The 23,395-nt window shown below is 37.8% G+C and overlaps 1 protein-coding gene across 1 annotated transcript; it reads right to left on the bottom strand.

The window, feature by feature from the left end:
* Positions 1-16,204: 16,204 nt before the first annotated feature.
* Positions 16,205-19,575, bottom strand: LOC139129089 (uncharacterized). Its single transcript, XM_070694755.1, has 2 exons — positions 19,474-19,575; positions 16,205-17,195 (listed from the first exon to the last, which is right to left on the bottom strand). The coding sequence occupies exon 2, from the start codon at positions 17,163-17,165 to the stop codon at positions 16,254-16,256; it is 912 nt and encodes a 303-aa protein (XP_070550856.1). The 5' UTR covers positions 17,166-17,195; positions 19,474-19,575; the 3' UTR covers positions 16,205-16,253.
* Between the last annotated feature and the right edge of the window lie 3,820 nt (positions 19,576-23,395).

Here is a 23,395-nt window from a genome sequence, read left to right as displayed (position 1 = left end):
TCATGTCATACTGCAGTGCTCTTCTAACGTTATTGTAAGAATGTTTAAATTACTTGAAAAACGCTGTCACTGGGTCATTGATGTCGTCTGTCGTTCAACCGTGTGTGGATGACTTAAAACTTCAATTGTGTTCGATTGTTTGCCAAGTCTTGCCTTCACCAATGTGTTTTGTTTCTTTGTTTCTTGGCGCTCTTGGTAAATTCTAGTCGGGTGGATACCGTTTAATTGGAACAGCCGATCGTTTTCTAAGACGTCCAAAAAGTGCAAAGCCCATCTTCCATTAAAGTAGTAAAGTAAACTATCCATAACTAATAGACGGGGTAGAGAACGTCGTTTCAGGCCAGATCGACGGTTTGCAACCCGTCAAGTTCTGTGTGGGCGCAGGGCTGTCATGTATCTCTTCCAACTATATATGTATCGTTTTGCTGCGAAATGTCACGGATTCTATTGATTCTGTAATCAATAGAATACGTGTTTTCGAGGCGTGCACGTCACATCACAGTATCAATGCAATTAGAGTCTCAACCATTCATCATGCCAGGCAAATCACAAGGATATAGTCTTAATCATCAAATATATTTGATTAAGCTACCTATTATTGCCTTTACTGCAGAATGGTGTTACACTATTGCACGAGGCATCAAGGAATTGCTGTGAGAAGACAATTATATATTTTCAGATTGAAATTGCAATATTATGTAAAAGCTTTCATAATAATCTTCATTTGCATACAGTGAAACACTTTGTTAAAGCTTGTAAATGAACTGTGTATAATGAATGTTTGTAAATGAAATATCATATCCTGAATGCTTTAAAGACTCAAAATGAATGTTTGGGGTCACAAATGCACATAATACTTGTTTTATTGAGTTAGGTTCATAAAATATGTTCAATTAGACGAAACTTGCGGAAAGTCAGACACAAAAGCGCTTGCTTACTGGTGACAGTAAGTCACAGTCTGCTATGATGACACAGGCATTCGAGAAAATCGTGAGAATGCGTCGTTTGATTGAACTGTACGTGACAACGATGATTATAGTTGGATGGCATTTGTACTGCCTTTCTAAAAACACTCCCTTTCTTATTGCTTATTTAACTTGAAAGTTATTTTAGCTGTTTGAATAGACATACTTGCCATCCAGCTGTGCACTTTTTAGCTCATGTGTGAAAACACGTGGGCTAATGTCATAGCGATGTCTGTCTGTCTATCCTTGTGTGTGGTGTGTGTGTGTGTGTGTGTGTGTGTGTGTGTGTGTGTGTGTGTGTGTGTGTGTGTCTGTCTGTCTGTCTGTTTACACGATAACTCAAAAACGCCTAAACGGATTCAAGTCAGATTTGGTACACAGGTACCATATGCTACTTGCAAGAACTGATTAGATTTTAGTTAGTGTGGCTTGCATATTAATGAAGTTATGCAATATCGTTTTTTTTTCGTACAATGGTTTCCTATGGAGACGGTAATGACAGTGTAGACATATATCAAGAAATACTGCACAAAATTTCATGAAACTTTTCACAGATGACAATCTCAGAACATTATGATGATACTGTGAGTGTCATGTCAATTATCTTCTCATTTGCATATTTAATGAACTTTTGTTATTAGTGAGATAACTCTGAAATTCCTGCACCAAACTTGATGATACTTGCAACAAATATTGATCTGATATATATCTCATTATACTTAGAAGCATTAGGCAGTGTCAAGGTAATAAATAGCTCATTTGCATATTTTATGAAGTTTTGTAATTAGTCATATAACTCCGATATAACTTCTCCAAATGTAAAGAAACCAGATACTGATCCGACTGTATATCTAACTGGGGTGTAAAGCATTTAGAAGTGTGAAGTTAATTAAGGGTTCATTTGCATATTTAATGAACTTTGTAATTAGGTATATAACTCTGAAATTACGGCACCCAAGTCAGTGAAATTGGGTACAGATATTGTTTTGATAAATATCTAATTGTACTGAGAAGCATTTGGCAGTGTCGAGTTAACAAATAGGTCATTTACATATTTTAAGTTTTGTAATTAGCAATATAACTCCAAAATAACTGCACCAAATGTGATGAAATCTGCTGCAGATACTGATCCGACAGATATCTAATTGTGGTGTAGAGCATGTAGTTGTGTGAAGTTAATTAAGGGTTCATTTGCATATTTAATGAACTTTGTAATTAGTGATATTACTCCAAAATTACAGCGTTAAATTTGATGAAACCGTGAGGTGCTAACTCTTTTTCTTTTATCACAGTAGGAAAAATTAATCATACCAGAAATCAATCATTCCGCATCTGTAAATAAACATTATGGACATTTTTTTTTCGCAATGCAACAGTTGCAAGAACTTTAAGAGGGTTTTTGATTTTATTGAGAAACGATATTTTCCTCGAGCATGGTGATCATATTTATCGATCGAATACCTGTACACATCAAGAAAATGTTTTATTTAGTAGACGCCTAACAGTGACAATATATAGTGTTGAGGCTGATGTACATAAACTGTCTTCCTTTGTGTCATGTCACATTCGACTTTCAAACGTTCTTCTAATATCCTTGAATCGCAAAATTACCCCATGCATTTTACACAGTGAATAATAATACGAAAACAACGTTGTCTTAATGCAATGTCGCTGAACAATTAATGGGTGTTGCCGAGCATAAATTTAACATTGGTCTGTCTGTTGCACAATATCCTTCCATTTACGATCTTTCGAAAATCAATTTCAAAATATTTTATTTCAGTACGGACGTACGCCTTTGGATTATGCGATGGATTATTACAGAGACGCTGTTAAGGATGGGGTGAGTTAGGCATATCTGTCGTCTTATTGCCTTGGCCATAGCAATGACATTTGAAGTAACTTCGAAATCTTGTAGCATTTTAGTTTGTCAACTCTTACTTAAATCACCGCTCATATCCATATTAATTACGACTGCGAATTAGACGAATGCTTAATTTTCAGTATCGTTGCCTTAGGACTTTGCATATAATAACACTCTATGTTAGTAGTTGTCAGTCAGTCGAATTAACAAAGGAGTAAGTTCCTCTTGGTCTCTATGCAAACTAAGGTAAATATTATCACTGCTCTTTCAGAAACAGACCGACTATATGCATACCATAACACAGCTGCTTACTCGTACACGTGCTGACATCTCGATAAAGGTAACCATCCTTTCAATTGTTATCTTCGAATTAATATGTTCTATAATTATTGTCATTAAATCCGTATGATGTAGCTGATTGAGTAATCAAGGTTTAAACCTTGGAATTTTTTAAACATACGCACTATATTGTGAAACTTGCCACTTGATTTTTTAATCTCTCTGCACGAAAATAAACCAAAACATGTCAGCCCACGAATTCTCAAATCCACTGTATGCAAGATTAATTATCCCGTGTACCCGTTACAAAAAATATAATTGCCGAGTTATTGTAAAACATCGTAAACCCAATTGTCTTTTGAGATCAGTCCTTACGTCATACTTCAACAACTTATACTTCCTAAACAGCACTAGTGTTTTCAATGTTTGCCAGACTTTGCCTGGAAATATGGAATCATAATATTTAGCCGTTTAAACGAATATCTAATGACTGAAAAAAAACTGAGGGTCGAAAAATAGTTTTGTGACACTTACTTTGCAAACTCTCGAGGGTGCCATTGCCTTAGTTCCGTCAGCGAGAAATAAACAATAATGTACCGAACATTAGGGGCCTGCAATAAATTGGCTCGTTAAAAAGAAAAAAAAAATTAAAATGTACTGAAACATTTGATAATGATTTCAAAATGTTATCGAAATACATTTGCATTGAGTGATGGTCATCCAATGTGTTTGAGAATTGTGAGAATCAAAAATATCTGAAGTATACTTTCAACGCCTTGCGGAGTATTCAGAAAAAAATATTTCATACGAACGTGTTAATATTGCGTAAATTTGTGAATTATTTCTATTTTACATTTCAAATTCCTCAGAATCAATAAACTTTCCTTATGTATTTTTTCGGCAACTTGGTCTATGTTGTAATGATTATGTTTGGATTTGTGTGTTTAACGTTTTGTGGTATGGTCTGATTGTGTAATTGTTTATTGACGATTTAAGTGTAGTATATTCATGCTGTGCACGGTGTTTTGTGTCGGCTTTTCGGTGTTAGAAATTAGGAATGGCAAAACGAAGCCCGGTCCGTCATGTTTGAGACACTGTGATTTTTTGACGCATTTCAGAACCCTTTATAGTTCCTTTACCAGTCGCTTGTGTTTTTTCGGTTTTGTTGGTGCTTGTTTGATTGCTTTGCTCGATTAACAGTGTTGTTAAAATGTATATTTGTTGAAGACGCTATTACCACGTCGTACCTGTTCGTTTGTTTGTTTAATCTTTCCTTCACTAATGTGTCTTTTACGTTTTTGTTTCGATTGTATGCGATTATTATTTGTTTCGGAAAGATTAGTGTTAGTATTTCATAGGATATCTTGGGTCGGGTATCTTTGTATGAGCTCCTCACCCTCGTTCCTTTATATAGTGAGTGAGTGAGAATATATTTCCTTAAAGGAGATTCTTAAAAGAGATACTCCAGAAAAAAAAAAAAGTTTACATAAGAAAGTTCAGATTTGGCTACCATTGGTCCTTTCAAGTAACTTTGAGCTACCGTCAACGTACCTAATGCACCATGGCTACACTGCCGCGTGGAAATATGTGTACATGTTCTGTTCACCAAGTTACCCTCCGCAACAACAGTACACAGACTTAGGTAGCTGCAAATTTGTCTAGACCAAAGACTGCATGTAAAGCGTCTGCACACACGCCAGGCCACTCTGTGCGGTAGGGCTATAATACGGCTACGGCGTATTCATAGCCCAGCACTCCTGACTCATACTGGTTGTAGGGCTAATAGCTTACCATCGTGCATCGGTTGATATCGTGACAGAAATTGACCCAGATTTGGTGTTTTGACAATTTCGTTTCGCAATATTGATGCATATAATACCACCTATTTAATCGACAGACCCTGGATAAATCCAAGGGCCTATTATCGGCACAGAAGGCAATTGCAGTGCGCCGCAAACGGCCACATCTTGGTCAGATTGGTATTCGTGTATTTGATGGGACCTTTGATCAATACAAAGGTGTTTGGAATTTACTGACACAGAAAGGACCAAGCCAGTGTGATGGTCACCGCCACTCCACTCAAAATGAGGGCATTTTACAAATATTATTAATTTTATAAAAAAAACAACGACACAATTGAAATAGTGAATCTAATCATAGGGTATGTAGTGGCTGTCAACAACATCATAAACTTTCTAATTGGTTGGTCATAAGTGGATGGCTATAACAATAGCCACAATAATTTCCGCTGCAGTATCCGTGCTGTCTCTGCCACTGATACAAAGTCATCGATATTTACGTTTTGGTATTCTACAGTTTGCAAAGCCAATGTCTCCACACATAGATGCTTTCACACTTTAATCATATGACGGCAATTCAGACGACGTGTAAGGAAAGTATATATCTGGCAACACTTGCTTATCAACAACACCCGACACCCGCAATTTTTTGCTGTATACTCGTTCAGAGAAATAATCCCCCCCCAATCATAAAAGCATCGAGAAAACGCGTACGAAAACTATTATATTGAAATGAAGCACGTACTATTGATATTTTCACAAATTTTACATAACAGCCGTCAAAATAAGTGTGTGTCCTGTACAGACACTGATTGCCATCTAAGGGTCGGAGATGAGAGAAGCTTCCGCTTCGTCCCGACTTCTGGCGAAATCGCTGTCTAAATGGGGTCATATGAGTTACATCGTTTGCTATGCTACAACGTTTTTGCAGTCAATGGAGAACTTTGTTCGACTTGCTGTGATCATTCCCGTGGCTATGTTAATGGTGGAGTCACCGCTTTAATATATTCTGTACACTGATCTACAAGTGGACCAGTCTTAGTAAATGAGAAGTGGCAAATGTACACGTGAAGCCAGATTCAAATGATAGACAGTGTGTTTATTACAATGTAATAGATAAGTGAAATTTATCATGTAACCGTGTACATGTCGCGCCACCTTGAATCGGTGACGTCGACTATAAAACTTGGCCGAGATATTCTACAGTACAGGCCATCAGCTTTTTAGTGTTTACAACTTGTGCAACCTATTAGTAAACAACGTTAACAAAGGAAAGGCTGTCGCTCTTCGAGTCGTCAACGCTACGATGTTGTTGACGTAAGCTAAGTTATGGAATTCTTGTCCTTATTTAAACAAGCTGTAAAAAAACATTCCACCGTTTGCACAGCACTGAACAGTTAACCTCCGAACAAATAGTACGCACTTGGTGAGGCAGTACTGTCAAGCGTACGACATCTGTTGACATGGTAACTCGCCACATGATTAACCCTCTGCAAGCGCCGTAACCACTGACCAAGGCCCCACATCACCGATTGTGATGTAGTGCCATGGCAAGCTGCAAACACTGATGAAAATAAGGCATACCCAATTCATATTTTGGGAGCATTATCAACGTTAAGTGCGTTCAAAGAGTTTGTATATTTAAGAAGCGTTGACATTATGGTATCGACAGAACTATATAAAGCCATTGTCATATCATTTTGAAAACTTACAGTTAGCGTCATTGTTCTGCAATCGTTCTCTACAAACGTTACATGTACAATATTGATAGAGACAAACGCCCAAGCTGCTATACAAAATACTGCGAATAGATAGGGAGAATTAACGCGGTCTTGCACTTTGGAGAAGAGTGTGAGATTTTTAATTTTCCCTCACTAAAGCTGCGAGAATAAACTTTCTTGCAATCATTTCACGAGAATGAATTTTACTACCATACGCATTCGGAAAATCAGACTCAGTCTCTCTGAATTAATCGACATGAATAATTTTATTTCTTGCCGACAATCGACGAAAATGAAGTTTTCTGCGGACAATTGATAAGAAAACGTCGTTTCCTCTGACTATATCTTGCAGACTTTGATTTTCTTGAAATGAATCTGCAATATTGTTTTTACAATTTTTAAAAGATTTGCTGAGACTGAGAATAGCCACCTATGCAGGGAAATGACAATTTACTTTGATTTACCAGGCCTTCATGGAGTTAATGAGTCAAACTAATTATCACACGCTTCTCCTTAAGTTTGAGTGAGTATGTTTTCTCACTTTTTTCTCGTCATATTTCTTACTAGTCTCAGAAGAGAGTTTTTTTCTATATGGATTTGGTAATGAATTGTTTTCTTTATTTTTCCTCCGAATAGATTTCTTTTAAGAAGAGCGGAAAACTTGCAAAGTTCTTTGTTGACTCATCTGACGTGGTTCCTTCATCCGTTGACATATGCGATGATAAAGCAGCAAGTACATTGGCATCATGGTACAAAACAGGTTACACAGTGTCTGTTCTGATTTTCAGTGACAGCAAGGCATTGTCGATGTTGGATAAATTACTGAAGAAGTATGTGATAAATCAATGCTTTTATTTGACGTAGATGTGAAAAATATGAAAAAGATACAGGTATCTAATGCCTTACTTTTGATCAGTGTCAAATCTTTTGATACTGAGAAAGTTATCTCATGGCTTTTACCATCATCCAGGGTATTGCAATGTATTGATATAAATATAAGTGTACCATGGTCTATCAAATTGCCTTGGGCACTCGAAATTCTTAATATCAGTCACTGCACCCTCCGGGTTCAAAAGCATACTCAAGCTTCTCAGGAAACTAAAACAAAATACATCCACATTGCATGTGACGGCGTAAAACAACTGTACCTCAATGACAATGGTTGACTGCGCTACAGGAAGATATTGGTTCAATTTCTGGCTTAGAAGTGTTAAACGTGAGTAACAATTCTATACGAAGAATGCCGCCATCATTGTGTAAACTGACCGATTGCAAAGATATAAAGTTACAACGTAATCCTGCTTTGAATGTACCCCCAGATATCATAGAGAGTGGTAAGAATGCCATAATTGGTTATCTGAAGGAATTTTTAGATTCAAAGACGATACCTAATGACAATGTAAAGGTATACTGGTAGGTCATGAAGGGGTTGGAAAAACAAGCCTTGTAAAAGCACTGACTGGAGACAAAAAACAAGATGTTCAGAAAACAGATGGCATCACAGTTTCTGAGTTATTCTTGGATAAGACTTCTTTAAAATTAACGATCTTTGACTTTGCCGGAGATGTCGATTTTTTGGAATCGCACTCGTTGTTCATTACAGATGACAGTGTTTTCGTTGTCGTTTATGATCTTAGTAAATTTTCCATTGGCACATCCGTATCAAACACTTCATCGTTGCACCAGGTTGGCAGAGTAAAACTGTGGTTGCAGACAATTTTTTCCTACGCACCAAATTCTGCTGTTTTGTTAGTTGGCACACATGCTGATGCACCTATGTTAAACAAGGGTGTGCTCGAAAGTATATGGCAGAGGTTTAGTGAGCAAATACGTGAGGTAAGACAATATCATCTTTGGCATTATGCAAAAAGTCTTAACGAGAATTGTCTCATATGTAAAAACCCAGAACAATTAAGGAGAGAAAGTAATTTTGGTGGATTAGCAGGCTATGTTGTTGTTCATGAAACTAAAGAAGGCCTTGAAGAAGTCAAAACGGATTCTGAGGAGAGGGTAATCGTATCATTCCCTCACATTCTCGGATATTTTGAGGTTTCTTGTACGGAACAATTACCAAAACGTATGTTTTCAAACGAAAACAAAAGCATACAGCAAGTCAAGAGAGAATTGACAAAAGTAAGCTTAGACACTATAAAGTCATCGAATCCAGATATTCCAGAAAGGTGGCATCTACTTCGAGAAAAACTTAAATCCGAAGGTTTAAAACGTACAAATCCACTGATATCGTACCGTGAGTATGAAACCATTGCCATCGATATTGGAATTGAGAACCAGAAAGCAATACAGAATGCAACAAGCTTTCTTTGCAGTCAAGGTGACATCGTTTTAGATAGATCAAAATCAGGGAATGGTTTCAAGGATAACGTTGTCGTTCTAGATGCTCAATGGTTAGCAAATATATTGAGGACGTTGATATCATATGACAGGGAGGACGGAAAGTACTGAGGAATACATAGACAGTAATGGAATATTAAACATGCAAACTTGAAGAAAGCTTGGAAAGATGTTGATATTAAGCATCACGATGCGCTTTTGGAAGTGTTTGTATCGATGCGTGTTTGTTTCCCTTATAGTGAGATAGAAAATCAAGATTCAGTCCCTCAATCGAAGCAGCAATATTTGTTTCCTTGTAAGCTACCTGTCGGCCAGCCTAGTCGTAATGATGTTTGGTTTCCTTATCCAAACCGTGAAGAGAAACAAGCTAGTCTGTTGTGTAGATTTAGCTTTCTTCCGCCTTTATTTTTCTGTGATCTTATAGTTGCAGTGAACAAGGGAATGAAATTTGCACATCGGATAAAACCAAAGTACACAAGAAACAACATCGTCTTCCATTGTCGTGACACAGTGCCTCTTTGTACTGAATGTTGCAAATTAAGCAGTGCTTGTGCTGATGCTGCACATCATGTTCGACATGAGATGCTTTACCATAGCAACAGCATCCTAATCAGTGCAAGGGGGCCACAGGCTTGTTGTATCTTAAATCAACTTAAGACGGTTGTTATTGATGTTAGCAAGGGCCATTTGTACACAATGTCAATATGAACATCTCCGAAACACTGGCCTGTCCCCATTGTGTTGTGCTGCGTAAAGACGACATTGGGGTAATTATGAAGGTTGACGAATATCACATTTGTTCCAAATTTTCGGGTCACAACTTTTCTAGTAGGAAAGATTTGTTACTGTGGAATGGTGTTGACAGACCAGAGTTCCACAGTGACATACTTGCTGCACTGGGTGATAAGGATTGTCCGAGTCGTTTCATAATTTTACCTGTAAACATCGATGCCATATCCCCGCTAGCCCGATTGGCACACAAGGTTTTGTCCCATCTCTATGATGGCTATGCGGTTCACTTACTTTGCGAATGTCCTGAATTATTGCACTTTGTCAATTCTCCTGGATATCGAATCCGCAAAGTGAACAGCTTTGTTAAAAAGTATGGAAAACATATCTGTAGAGTATTGAAAATCATGCAGAAGGCTGGCCGTTTGTTGGTTTCATTCCTGGCCAAACAGTTGCTGCAGCAACCATGTCTAATGTCGCAACAGTGACTAATACCCTGCTTACAGAATTCATCAAGGATTTCAAAAGTCAGTGTCCGGCATTGAACGAAATACTACTAGAATCTCATGACGAATCTGAGAAAATGTTAAATAGAAGTCAGGTCTTAGTCGACGGGAATTTCAAAGATTTCTCGGGAAAAACGATGAAGATGGTGTATTTGGCGACCTTATCCCTGTGGCATACGGGAAAAGAATTATATGGGTGTGTGAGGAACATCATAAGATACTTCAGACTCCAAGTTAATCTCCTACAGTATATATCTGAATTACACATAAATATACATAATACTTCATGAATATTCCCTTGTCAAAAATATTCAACTCCATGATGACCTTCACGTTACCTTCCTTCAATAAATTGAGAGCAGTGACCATAAACCGGTGACACATTGCATAGACTTTGGTAGACCATGGAACACGGGTATGTCTTTCCGAATGATAAAATGCATTATGTATATCATATAATAAAGGATTGCCCATTATACCGATCTATCCCTATGTGAGTCCTTGACAGGACACAATAAATACATGATTACCGATTCACAGCATAAATGTAAACTTTGTCTACATTAAGTCTTACATGTACAATGACTCCTTGTCCTTACAACGATGTTAGCATAACGTGAGAAAATGGTATAAATTATAGATCACTCATTATACTGCAAGGACATTTTAAAGTTGATTAATATGCAATTGTGTTTGGTTGTTGATATCAGCAGTTTTAGGATTGGAATGTAAGATTTTACTTATTGGATTCAGCATTGCATTTTTGAGGATGTAATTTTCTTGTTTGTTTCTTTTTGTGTTGATAGATTTTATTTGATTTACGCCCATACTTATATAGAATCAATTTAAATGACACATGTAATCGAACAGCCTTTCTAGAACATGATGATAGTACCAAATGCACACATGTAAATATTTTGGTGACTTACATCGTAACTGTTTCATGTAATTTTGTTATAATTCCGATTTAGGCGAATCCAGCGTGAATTTGATATGCATTTGCATGTAAGGTTGTACCATTTTTCAAATACAGAAAAGGTAATATGCAAGCAGTGGTATGTCAAACCTGATAGGCATTGAAATATGTGATTTATATTTAATTTTTTATGCAGTATGCGCTATAAATACAACTCTCAACTATGATTTGTCATATCTCCTGCGACTTTCATACGTGGTAAGCATAGCAGCGGAAGCCATTTTTTTGTATAAGTATAAATAATTGTAAATCTGTATGTTTCTATTCGAGACGATATTAGCACCCAAAGTGAAGTAATTAGTTATTTTTCGACTATGTAGAAGCTGTGAGGATAAGTCTAACTATAGTCAGTAGACACAGTGGAAAAAGAAGCCAGGCTTAAAGATGATAAAACTTGGGTTTGGTAAAACAACTCAAGTCCTCATACATAGTAAAAGGTAGCATTACAAAAGCGAACCTTTTACAACGCAAGAGGACTTGAGATGTTTTACAAAACCTATACTTTTTAAACTAAAATTCTGTTATTTAAAAGTTTAAAACAAAATGTAAGTAATCCTGACATATTCGTTCTTGAATTTTTCCGCTTATAAGTAACATGATTTCAATTAGTCGACGACATAAATCAATATTGTAGGGTCAATCACAAGGTAGAAAGAGAATCTGGCTCTACTATTCAGTGTTTAACATCAGCGTGACACTTAAAGCGAATGGTTAATAATCCTTTCAGATGCAAATGTAAGGCTTCAACATTCTTTGAGTGAAATAAGTATTAGCTTTATAAAAAAGAGGTGTAAGGCTTGATAATTAAGGTTTTAATTTTTATTATGCTTTCCTTGCTTTACTCTACTGTTTATTTTTCAAATACAGCATTAAACAGGATAATAGAACAATATGACCTTTTGCCTCGATGATTATCTCATTTATTTTCGATAATTATGTAATTTTCATCGGAATTTTCGGATAACATTTGGCAACTTCTTCAATAAAGTTTGTAAATCTTTCGGGCGAAATGTGTTCCTAAAAACATTTTGTGAACAATATGACTGATTCTTTGCACGTTGAAAACATTTAGGATTGCCTGTTTGTGTTTGTTATTCACACGCAAAGGGCTGATTCACGTCTTGTCGAAGAAGTTATGTGTACCTTTTTGAACAACACTTTGAGTTCCTAGCTAAAGTTAAGTTACTGTAACGAATTTTGTCAATGATGACCAGGAAGATGTGTTCACAAAGAATTTAAGGTGTTTTCTGTTTCAAATTTATCTTTGCATAACTTATTTCTATATTGTAGTGCTTTCGTTTGGTTTTGGTACATGGCGATAATTTTTGCGTGAATGATTACGTCGTATGTGGCATGAGTTTGTTGACTTACGGAGCGTAACTTTCAAACCCTGATACAATGAAGAAACGGTTTAAAAATTGGATTCTCACGAACGAACATTCGTCGATTTACACCCATACCATGATATCTTGCACGATCACCTTATAAACTATTTTCATTTGTTACTCATGAAAATTTTATTTAGTGGACGCCAGGTATGCTCACACTCACAACTGTGACACATAACCATTGCTCTGATTAGATCAAGACCAAAATAAGTGAATTTTTGGGCTCTTGCGGTTTGTGGAAAGGTTCTGAAAACTCTTACAAACTCTTTGACGGTAAGCTGTAACAGGCATAGATATTGTTATCCTGTGATCGTTGAATTACATATATGCAAATTTAGGAAATAGTAGTGCACAGGACATACCGACATGCAACGAGGAGGTCAAATTCGCCTTTGAATGTTGTGTTTAATGTACGTCATAATAATGAGTGAAGTCGATAGTGTTTGCATTCTAAGGCAATTTATGTGTGTACATACGAACGTTGTACAAGGCGTTCATTTAGCATCTCATCGACTCTTCACCATTCAAAACGAAATCTTTGACAAAATGTTCCTTTTGCGACTTTTTGAAACAGAACTGTATTTAATTGAACATCTAATGTAAACCCTATGTAATCTCCCAGTTATGTATTTTACAATACCTCATTTAGCAAGCAACGATCAAGCTCTCTTAGGTTTCATTACGGACCAGTTCATTTGTTAGATTTTTGACCCACATTTCAAGTTGTCTCATACCTTCTATTCCATCTATGAAATTAAATCTGCAAACACTTTTTATGCGAATTTATTGGTATGATCGTGTAAGTCTTGAATTCGCGTATTCTGGTTCTGAGCGTGACACTGTTAGGGAAGGTGATATCTCTAATCAGAGCAATGGTTAGTATCATTATTGTGACTGTCAGCAAACCTTGCGTCCACTAAATAAAATAACAAATGAAATTTGATTTATGTCAGCGAATTCATTCAACTTATCGTATACTTATTCTGTTTTGATGTCATTCGAACGTTAAAACTGTTGACAACATTTTTTGTAAAATTTACACAAAATCTGTTTGATCATATACAGCCTCTCACAAAATCAACAGGAACTAACTTTCCTTCAACTTGCATATATTAAACAAACTCAGTGAATGGTACTTATATTACATTAAATGTAATTTACTCAAAACTTGAAACTACTGCCTTTCATCCTAGCTGACAATATCGACTGTTCTAGTGCACCGTGAGTTGAATCCATTGTCTTGCGGGACATTCTATATTAACACGAGTTTAGGCTACTAATAAAGTCACTATCATTCAGAGTATATTTTATATGTCCGTTCTTTGCGAACGAATTCGAAGTAACTGGTGGACATTTTGCATTGAGCATGGATGTCTTATATGTTACTTTCGTCATGGCACGCCGAAGTTCTACGTGTAGCTCATTGAAAACTCCTTCATCAGTATTATCAATGTGCTCCGAGTCGCTGACAGGTTTGACAGTATTCGTTTCTGTCTGTCGTGAGGCAATGAAAAGCGTTAAGTTCTGTGCACCAAAGACAAAGGCCGACGCCATATTCTATTTTGGTACACAGACCAGGGGAGTTGGCAATTTGGTCGGTCTATGGGGGTTCAGGTCAAGAGCTGGTCAGCCTAAGTGCAGTTTTTTGGAAACATAAAGTGAACAGTGTAAAATTTTGTTTGATGCCATTTTGCTCACGGTTTGGCACTGTGCAATTTGAAAGAAGCTGTTCATGTCATCGTTGATCAGGTTTTGTAGAATCAACAAACACGTGTATATTGTCCATTGTGTACATTTCAGCTTATCTGCCATGCTGACCCTCCTTAATACCGCTCAGTTTTAGAAGGTGATATAATAAATTCAACGGAGACATGAATATGAGATATCGCTATCATAAAACAATCATCCTCAGAGATCTAGTTATGATAACTTTTTTTCACAATATTTCCTTAAGTTTTGTATCGACACTAAAATACTTCCAGGCTTACTTGGCCTGAAGGCAGCGTTTACCAGTGTTTAACAATGTACAAACTTCATTCTAAGCACTGGAAAAAATTAATCAAAATGAATCAGATACAGACCAGCGTAATGCCGGTCTTTCTTGGAACGCAGCTTTATTGCACCATGGTAGCTGCCACCTTATATACTCTGGAATGTGTTTATTGACTATAATGTGATATCACCTCGCCTGGTCTAAAATATGTTGACGTCATGTTGTTTTTACTGCTTGATTTTTGCATCAGTGAGTCTTATTCATGAAAATGAAATGACGTTGCAACTGAGAGAGAGAGAGAGAGAGAGAGAGAGAGAGAGAGAGAGAGAGAGGAGAGAGAGGAGAGAGAGAGAGAGAGAGAGAGAGAGAGAGAGAGAGAGAGAGAGAGAGACTTTTTTATATGCGTAATCCCTCTTTTCCATATTTAAGGAGTATTTAGAAGCATAATCTGAGTTACCATTCCTCTGCCAAGAAAACAAACAGTTACAGTTGGAGCTAACTGAAGTAGTTAGCGCCGCCTTCGATGTTACCCCTACATAAACCGGAATGCCATCACAACCAATGTTTTTAGCCGTCGCGGCGCATGAGGTATGGAATATGCATTGACTGATATGAAACAGCAGTTCACTGACGGTCCGTAAATCTCAATTTCACCAGATCTACAGCTTTATTTCTCAAATGATATCACAATATATATATATATTATATATATATATATATATATATATATATATATATATATATATATATATATATATATATATAATATATATATATATAATATATATATATACATATATATATATAGTGAGTGACTGGTCAAGGGACTATGTAAACTCGGGGCAGGAGACCATTCGCACTGCTTACGTCGGCAAATGGTCACTTACTCTATACTAGGGCACATAGTCCCATGTATGTGCTATAATATATATATATATATATATATATATATTTTTTTTTTTTTTTTTTTTTTGCGACAAACAATTGGAGGAGAAAAGTAATTCATAAAAATTATAAAACTGCAGTGTAATTTACTGCGACATTTGCCTATGACGTCTTTGCCATGTTATTTGAAAATAAACAGTGTTTTTCATTGTAAAACAATCCTTGGGTCGTCGAAATGCGAACTTCTGTCATCAAAAATGCTATACTCGTGTTAATTACGTAAGTAAATTGACATCTAGGCCCCTTTACTGAGAAATTTTATAACTAGAGGCTATACTTTTCCAATTCTTTGTGCATTCCTAAAAAAGAAATAAATGTTTAAAAGAAAGGGTCATCGGAACTGCGCATGTGCGACTTTTTTGTTTATAAACAATGTATTCCATGCATGATATCGAGATGCATCATGTCAACATAACTGCAACGTTTATATTTTACGATATTCATTGTTAACAAACATGTTTCAACTTTCATCAATCGCCAACCTACCCTACATACAGTATTAACATCGGTCGTAGGGGTCCCTGGCAACCTTTGAGCAGAGTTCCGACGACCGCCTCCCTTTAACCTACAGAATAATTGTAGAATTCTATTTTGGTGAGCTGTTGGTAGATTCTGTGAAAAGGCTATGTTGTAGACTTCTCTCGAGTCAGACATTGTAATTTTGCCCAACAAGACTACAGCTCCTCACCACGCTGTTTCCCTATATAGAGTAACGCAACAAATATTGCGGCTATTACTACACTGCAATGGCCAGCCAAATGAAAGCAAATTGATGCTTCTCCCTTTTCATTGGTCGTTTATCTTCCCTATCGAGATAAATGACGTCACGAGTTTCAAGAGTTATATTCATGTCGTCTGCGTACTCCAAACTGACCTCGGATCCCAGGGTGAACTCTTGTCTTATTGCAACTTCCTCGACATGATCAGCATTCAGACGATGCTCGATATTCTGACGATCGAAGCTGCGGTATTCAGCTGTTGCTTGAATTTTCTGATGACGTACATCAGCTATTTTTCCATCGTCGAATTTCAGCGTCGACGCCGTCATGCAATTATCTTTTATTAAATGTATCAACGCGTCCGCAAAGTGTTGACAGTTGTGAGTGAAAATATTGTACTTTTTCCTTTCCCACTGTTGAAAGAAGTTGGAAAAATTTTCCATTTTGCATCGACTGGTCCCCACTTTGGTAAATTTCGTCACTTTTTTGGTTTTATATTTGTAATATGGGTCACCGGTATCCAATATGCTTATTCCTTGTTGGCCGTACTCGTACGTGAAACCGCGGTAGGTGACGAATTCGTGCTTGAGACGGTGGTGAGAGCGAGACACAGATTCCGCCGTACTGAGTAGATGCGTCCAACCGTCATAGATCTCAAAAACTCCAGTTTCCGGGTTTCCGCGACAGCCTTCCTCTTGGTGAGTTCGTGGATTCAAGCAGCTCTGTTCGGTTCTCTCTGATTCGAGCAGACATCGTGCGCTTCTCGGCCTACAGTGGTGTGTACTATCGTACGGACAGTAGAAATCTGCGCTGTCACAGTAGGTTTTGTGTTCCTTGCGACCGCTGCTCTCGATGTTTTGAGCGTCTGTTGTAATAGCGAGCATCACAGTCAGGACAGCTAGCAAAGCCGTGTTCGCCTTCCTTCTCATCGTCACCCTTGTAACCAGTAATCTGCAAGTCTGAACGCAATAGAGTGAATTCCTTTCTCCTGTTTGGCTAGTACTGTTAGGACACGATATCAGAGGATCGGAGGCAGTCACTTAATACGGGCCAGGTTATGCCTATGTTTACAATAGGAAGATATAACAGAGACTCTGCTTTGCGAGCATTCGGGAAGTAACCTTCGTGTTGGCGTATAGCTTATAGTCATATGACTTCACGTTTCAATATTCTAGTGCGGTCACAATTGTGGTTTGTGTCCAGGAAAACTACTTGTCGAGTTGAACTGACCATGTGATAAGAAAGAGAGTAAGCAGCAGCTTCGGGTGCACCTATTAAACGTGATTCAAGATAACTTCTTACTTCACTTTTACCCTCAATTTCGAGACCAAATGTAGGCTCTACTTTTGCTATGTATTTTACCACGTAGCGCTCTAGACCTGTGTTGGTTACTGCCTGTACATTGATATGACCTTGCCATGCATACAGTAAATATGGGTTATAAGGAACAACATATTGATCTTCTGGATGCGTTCATTCATACTCAAGACGTGCCATATTTCCGTTGAAGCCTGTATCATCCCTAAGTGGAAATGGAAAACCATATTTACATTTAGTTGTAGCTACCCCTTTCCAAGTTCTAAAGCACCTGTTGGGTCTGCACCTGTGTATTTGTAATTTCTGGACGAGTGACCTGAGTTCGGAAGAAAATTCATCAGTACCTCGTGGCATGCAAGCTGTTATTGCATGTTTTGGTAAAATGCCATCTTCTAACCATAATACCATATGAACATGCAAAGCCCCCCGATTTTGTGCCTCTATCCTATACCAGTGATCTGTTACTTTCCCAAACACTGAAACATTTCCATACAGTAGTCTTTTTATGGCATCAAAGCGCTCAAAGAAATACACAGTAGAATCTATAGGATGAAGTATAGAAGCAGAGCGTTGATATTGTTTGAGAACAGTTTGAAGACCAGGCCAAGAGTCATTTGCAGTTAGTGTAATAAACAGATGTGGAGTGCCGAGGTGACCAACCATAGCAACTAAATCTAACCATTTCTTTTTCCAGAATTGCTTGCTAGCGCGAATAGTTGGAGGTATAATGGAACCATACCTATAATAATTGTCTATGCTATCCATTAATGTGCCAACCTTCAAATTACTAGCCCGATTTCTGTTTGTTGCAGAAACAATCTTGTTGTACATTATAATACGTGTTTTTATGTTTCTGTCATATGCAAAGAACAAATAAAATTTATCATTTGCCCACCTTCTATCTGCATGCAATAGTCTAAATTTGTGGTATTGCCCTTGAGTAAGCCCATTTGGATCTTTATACCATGACCCCCGACCCCATGGGAAAAGATGTGGGAACAACTTAGCCTCTAAAGCTTTATCTGCAAAACTTATATTGGCTGCATGTGGTAAACTCTCTGATGTATTTTGCGGTTTCTTTACCTGTTCGCCTACAGAAACTGAACCTAACTCCACTGGCCTGTTCAGAGTTTGAAATTGCTCAGCTGGAAATATTAAACATTCCTGTTGTTTTAACTCAGATAATGGTATTTGTTGACAGGATGACATATGCAGATCTGGGGTGAATCTTGGTAGACCAGGATGAGCAGAATTAACAGTAAGGGGAGGGAAATAACCTCGCAAAGTTTCACAGTTGGCAAGAAATTCTTTGTACAAAGTGTTGGTATGTTGCAACCACTTTAGACATGTTTTAACACCTGACATGGTCACTTTTGGCTCTCCAGACTGTTCACCTTCATATAGTAAACCTAACATCCCTTTTACTTTGTCTGTTGATGATGATGAAAAAGATACATTTCCAGAACAATGTAAGTATGTGTAACCTGGAGGTTTGAATGTAGAACAATATAGACTTCCTATTGATAGCTGCCTGTACTCATGGTATGTATATAGATTTCAAAAACATGTAGGAATGGGCCCAAACCTGTCAAAAAAGTTGTAATCTGCTGTTTTTCCAGACTCATATTTCTGTTTGAATTCCTTGCATATTGAAGCAAATGTCTGCTTTGTTAATTTTACCTTTAAATCTGCCCCAGTTTGACATTCCCAAGATTCTCTTGTTTTGACTTGAACTGGACTATCCGAAGGAATTAAGTTTTTAGCTCTCCAGCTTTCAGGGGGGCAACAACACCAATGAACACTTGCTAATAAAGTATTTTTGCACATACACAACATACTGCCTCTGGATATGTGCTGTCACAGATGGTTTTGAATTTTTGAGCCCTTTGTATAAATAATTGATTCATAGGAAAAGCTTACCTTAAAAATCAATGAAACAGAAAACTGGTACCTGTAGTGAAAAAATATTATAATTAGTAAGCATGGCCATTTCACTTACAAATTACCAAACACTTTTCTCTCTCACTGCAAGTTGCACTATAAATAAGATGCAAAATAATATGAGATTGAATTGAATAAGATTTAATTGCGACAAATCCATTCACCTCACTAAGTTGAATAATAAAGGTATTGTTTTGCAAAGAAATGTCTTTCATATTGTATCATCTCAATTATATCAGAATCGCTGAGTATTTTAAACACTGAAAAGTTTTTCAATATTCCTTTTGAAATGTTCTCACAAATTCAATTTGCATAAATTGACCATTACAGTTGAATCATGCCATGGCTCCACGGCCATCCGTAGTAAAACCCATGCGCTTCAAATTTGTATCATTTTGCGGCGTTAGCGTTACTCTTCTGCGATCAAATACCAGCGTTATTAGCAAACCGCAAACCACAAAAATCGACACGCGACGCGCATGCTCCTCAAATGATCACATGATATACGTTTTCTCGCTTAAATGGCTGTTCTACGGTGCAACACTTTCTCTAATTACCGTATCATTTCGCGCCAATGATCACGTGATGCAAACTTTCCCGCTTGACGGATGTGCTACGTACGTACATTGAGCACTTTCACTAATTACAGGATCAAATTTCGCGCTGTTACAAATGCCAGCGTTATCAGCAAACCACAAACCACAAAGTTATCACGGGGACGCGCACGCTCCCACTTCTAATTATGAGAGAAAGTTGTAATAGTTTGAGTCTCAGATTGGCAATCAGTCATTGATGCTGCAGATTGAAAAATGTAATAAAACTTTTAGGCATCGAATATTGCATTTTTTTCTGCACTTTGTCATCACAGATAATTGGTTAGTGTAAAATGTATGATAAAATCAAAATATCACTTGTACTTACCTCCTGTCTACAATAAAAAACTTCGCTGTAGGCTAATGTGATTAGTTGATTAAAATTAGTTCAGTGTAGAAAAGAAGGTACAATAGATTCGGATTGGTGAGTAAAAAAACGATTCAGTACTTTCGATAGGATTCGATATGCGGTGTTTTACGTTCGTTATCTGCTCGCAAAGTGATTCTTTTTCATCCTGGAGTGCGGCGACAAAACGTTGTGGGACGCTGTAGTGTTTCAACACTATCTCACATCTGTCCACTTCCATCAAGTAAACATCCTTGAGTCAATATACTGACTTGACAATCACATATATTCCAGAGATTAAGCATCCATGACGTGATATTTTACAATCTTTTCTTTTACACAATAAAGTAATTAGTTCTAGTTCAGACGTCAAGCCTACAACAGTGTCTGTCCCTGTGTCCACACACACACTACACACACAGACACATCACATTGGCGACGAGGATTAGCGGATGCGAGAAAATTCACGTACAAGCTACAGTGGATTGAGACGATCCGTACAATCAAAGATATCATGGCAACCGGAGCTGTTCCTCACTACGAACCATTTTCAGTCCATGCCGAAGCTGGATCCAATGCGACCAGATGGGAAGAATGGTTGAAAGGTTTCAAGCACCTCATGGGAGGCTTTGACATAACGGAAAACAAGAGAAAACGTGCTCTACTTTTCCACTACGCAGGTAAGACGTGCAGTATCATATCGAGTCAATGACAGAAGCAGAAATAGGTGGTGATGAAGATTACCAGAAGTTAGTCGAAGCGCTAACAATCCGTTACTCGCCAAAGTTAGAAAAAGCATACTACAGACATCTATTTCGTCAAGCCAAACAGAAACCAGGCGAATCAATTGACAGATACCACGCAAGACTACGGGTACTGATCAAAAAGTGTCAATACCAGGACAACGATGACGAAATCCTTACTCAAATCATTGAACACTGTTCATCACAGAGAGTACGAAGACGAGCTCTACGTGAAGACATGACTTTGAAGGATTTACTACAGTACACCCGATCACTCGAAATCTCAGAATCGCAAGCAACGGAAATGGAAGCCAACACTGGTTCAACAGTCAACGCGGTTCGAAGGAAACAAAGCAAGCCTGATAAATACAAACGTGGCAAGTCAACTAGAAGTGAAGACAAGAAATCGAAATGTCACTTCTGTGGAGGAAACTACCCTCACCAAGACACGTGCCCAGCAAAAGGCAAGAAATGCAAGTCCTGTGGAAAACTAAACCACTTTGCAAAAGTTTGCCGATCGAAAGGAAAGGAATCCAAAACACGTGGTCATCGTTCTGTGAAACGACTAGACGCAGATACGGATACAGACACGGACTCGATCGCAACAAACTCTGACTCCGACTCTCATTACGTATACAACATACGAGATGAAGCAATTCGCACAACTACTGTCAAGAATCCGACAGCGGACATCGAAATAAAAGGTAAGAAGATACATTTTATGATCGATACTGGTGCAGCAATCAATGTCATTGAAGAGCGTGACTACAAAAAGATAAAAGACAAAATCAAGTTGAAGGACAGCAACGTCAGAATATTTCCCTACAAAAGCTCTAAGCCGTTGAAAACTTTAGGTACGTTCAACGCAGAAATTGAATACAAATTCCAGTCGACCAAAAGAAAGAAGGCATTATCTAAAGTCGAATTTCACGTCGTAAAGCAAGATGGTGAAATTGGCGGCTCTCTTTTAAGTTTTAAGACTGCTGAAGACTTAGGATTGATACAGATTGTCAAGCAAGTCGAAGGGCAAACAAAACTTAACGGTCTTCAAAGGAAAACGGATAAGCTGATAGAAGAATATCAGGACTTATTCAAAGGCATGGGGAAGCTAAAAGATAATCAAGTCAAACTACACATCGACAAAACTGTTCAACCGATAACACAGCCACATAGGCGTATACCATTTCACATTCGCAAGAAAGTCGAAAAGAAACTTGCTGAAATGGAAGAAAATGATATAATCGAAAAGGTCGAAGGTCCAACACCATGGGTCTCACCGATCGTAGCGGTTCCGAAACCGAAAGATCCGAACGATATCCGAATATGCGTGGATATGAGACAACCAAATAAAGCGATAAAACGTGAACGACACATCACGCCAACGATTGATGATGTTATGCATGATCTGAACAATGCGACGGTATTTTCCAAACTCGATCTGAATCAAGGTTATCATCAACTTGAACTCGCTCCAGAATCAAGATACATTACTACGTTCAGTACACATGTAGGTTTACGTCGATACAAACGACTCAACTTTGGAGTTACATCGGCATCGGAGATATTCCAAAATACAATACGGGAGGCACTAGAAGGTTTACCCGCCCTAAACATCAGTGATGATATACTGGTATACGGCAACAGAGATACACATCTCGATAATCTCCGCCGAGTATTTCAACGATTACGCGAGCGCAACTTAACACTGAACAGGAAGAAATGCGAATTCAATAAGACAACACTTCTATTCTACGGAACGAAATTCTCAGACGAAGGAATATCACCGGATCCTGAGAAGGTAACTGCAATCAAAGACGCAGCACCGCCAACAAACCCAAGTGAGGTAAGAAGTTTACTTGGTATGGTTAATTACTTCAGTCGATTCATCCCCGACTTAGCGACGATTACACAACCGCTAAGACAGCTAACAGAATGGAAGGAAAACAAAATGACGCACTGAAAACTATCAAAGAAAGACTGACAAGTGATACAATTATGGCATATTTCGATCCAAAGAAAGAGACCGAAATAGTGGTAGATGCAAGCCCAGTTGGTTTAGCAGCCATGTTGACACAAAAGAGCAAAAGAGATGACGCTCCACGAGTACTTTGCTATGCAAGCAGATCACTTACGCCAGTCGAACAACGATACTCGCAGACCGAACGAGAAGCACTCGCAGTAGTATGGTCCTGCGAACGATTTCACTTGTATGTGTACGG

The sequence above is a fragment of the Ptychodera flava genome, unplaced genomic scaffold (assembly GCF_041260155.1).
Source record: "Ptychodera flava strain L36383 unplaced genomic scaffold, AS_Pfla_20210202 Scaffold_90__1_contigs__length_430918_pilon, whole genome shotgun sequence".
NCBI lineage: Eukaryota > Metazoa > Hemichordata > Enteropneusta > Ptychoderidae > Ptychodera > Ptychodera flava.
Note: the sequence above shows the minus strand (reverse complement) of the source record. Positions and strands in the feature narration are given on the sequence as shown.

What these genes read in the sequence shown, in the direction of transcription:
- LOC139129089 (XM_070694755.1), bottom strand. Translation starts at nt 17,165, where the DNA reads ATGAGAAGGAAGGCGAACACGGCTTTGCTAGCTGTCCTGACTGTGATG.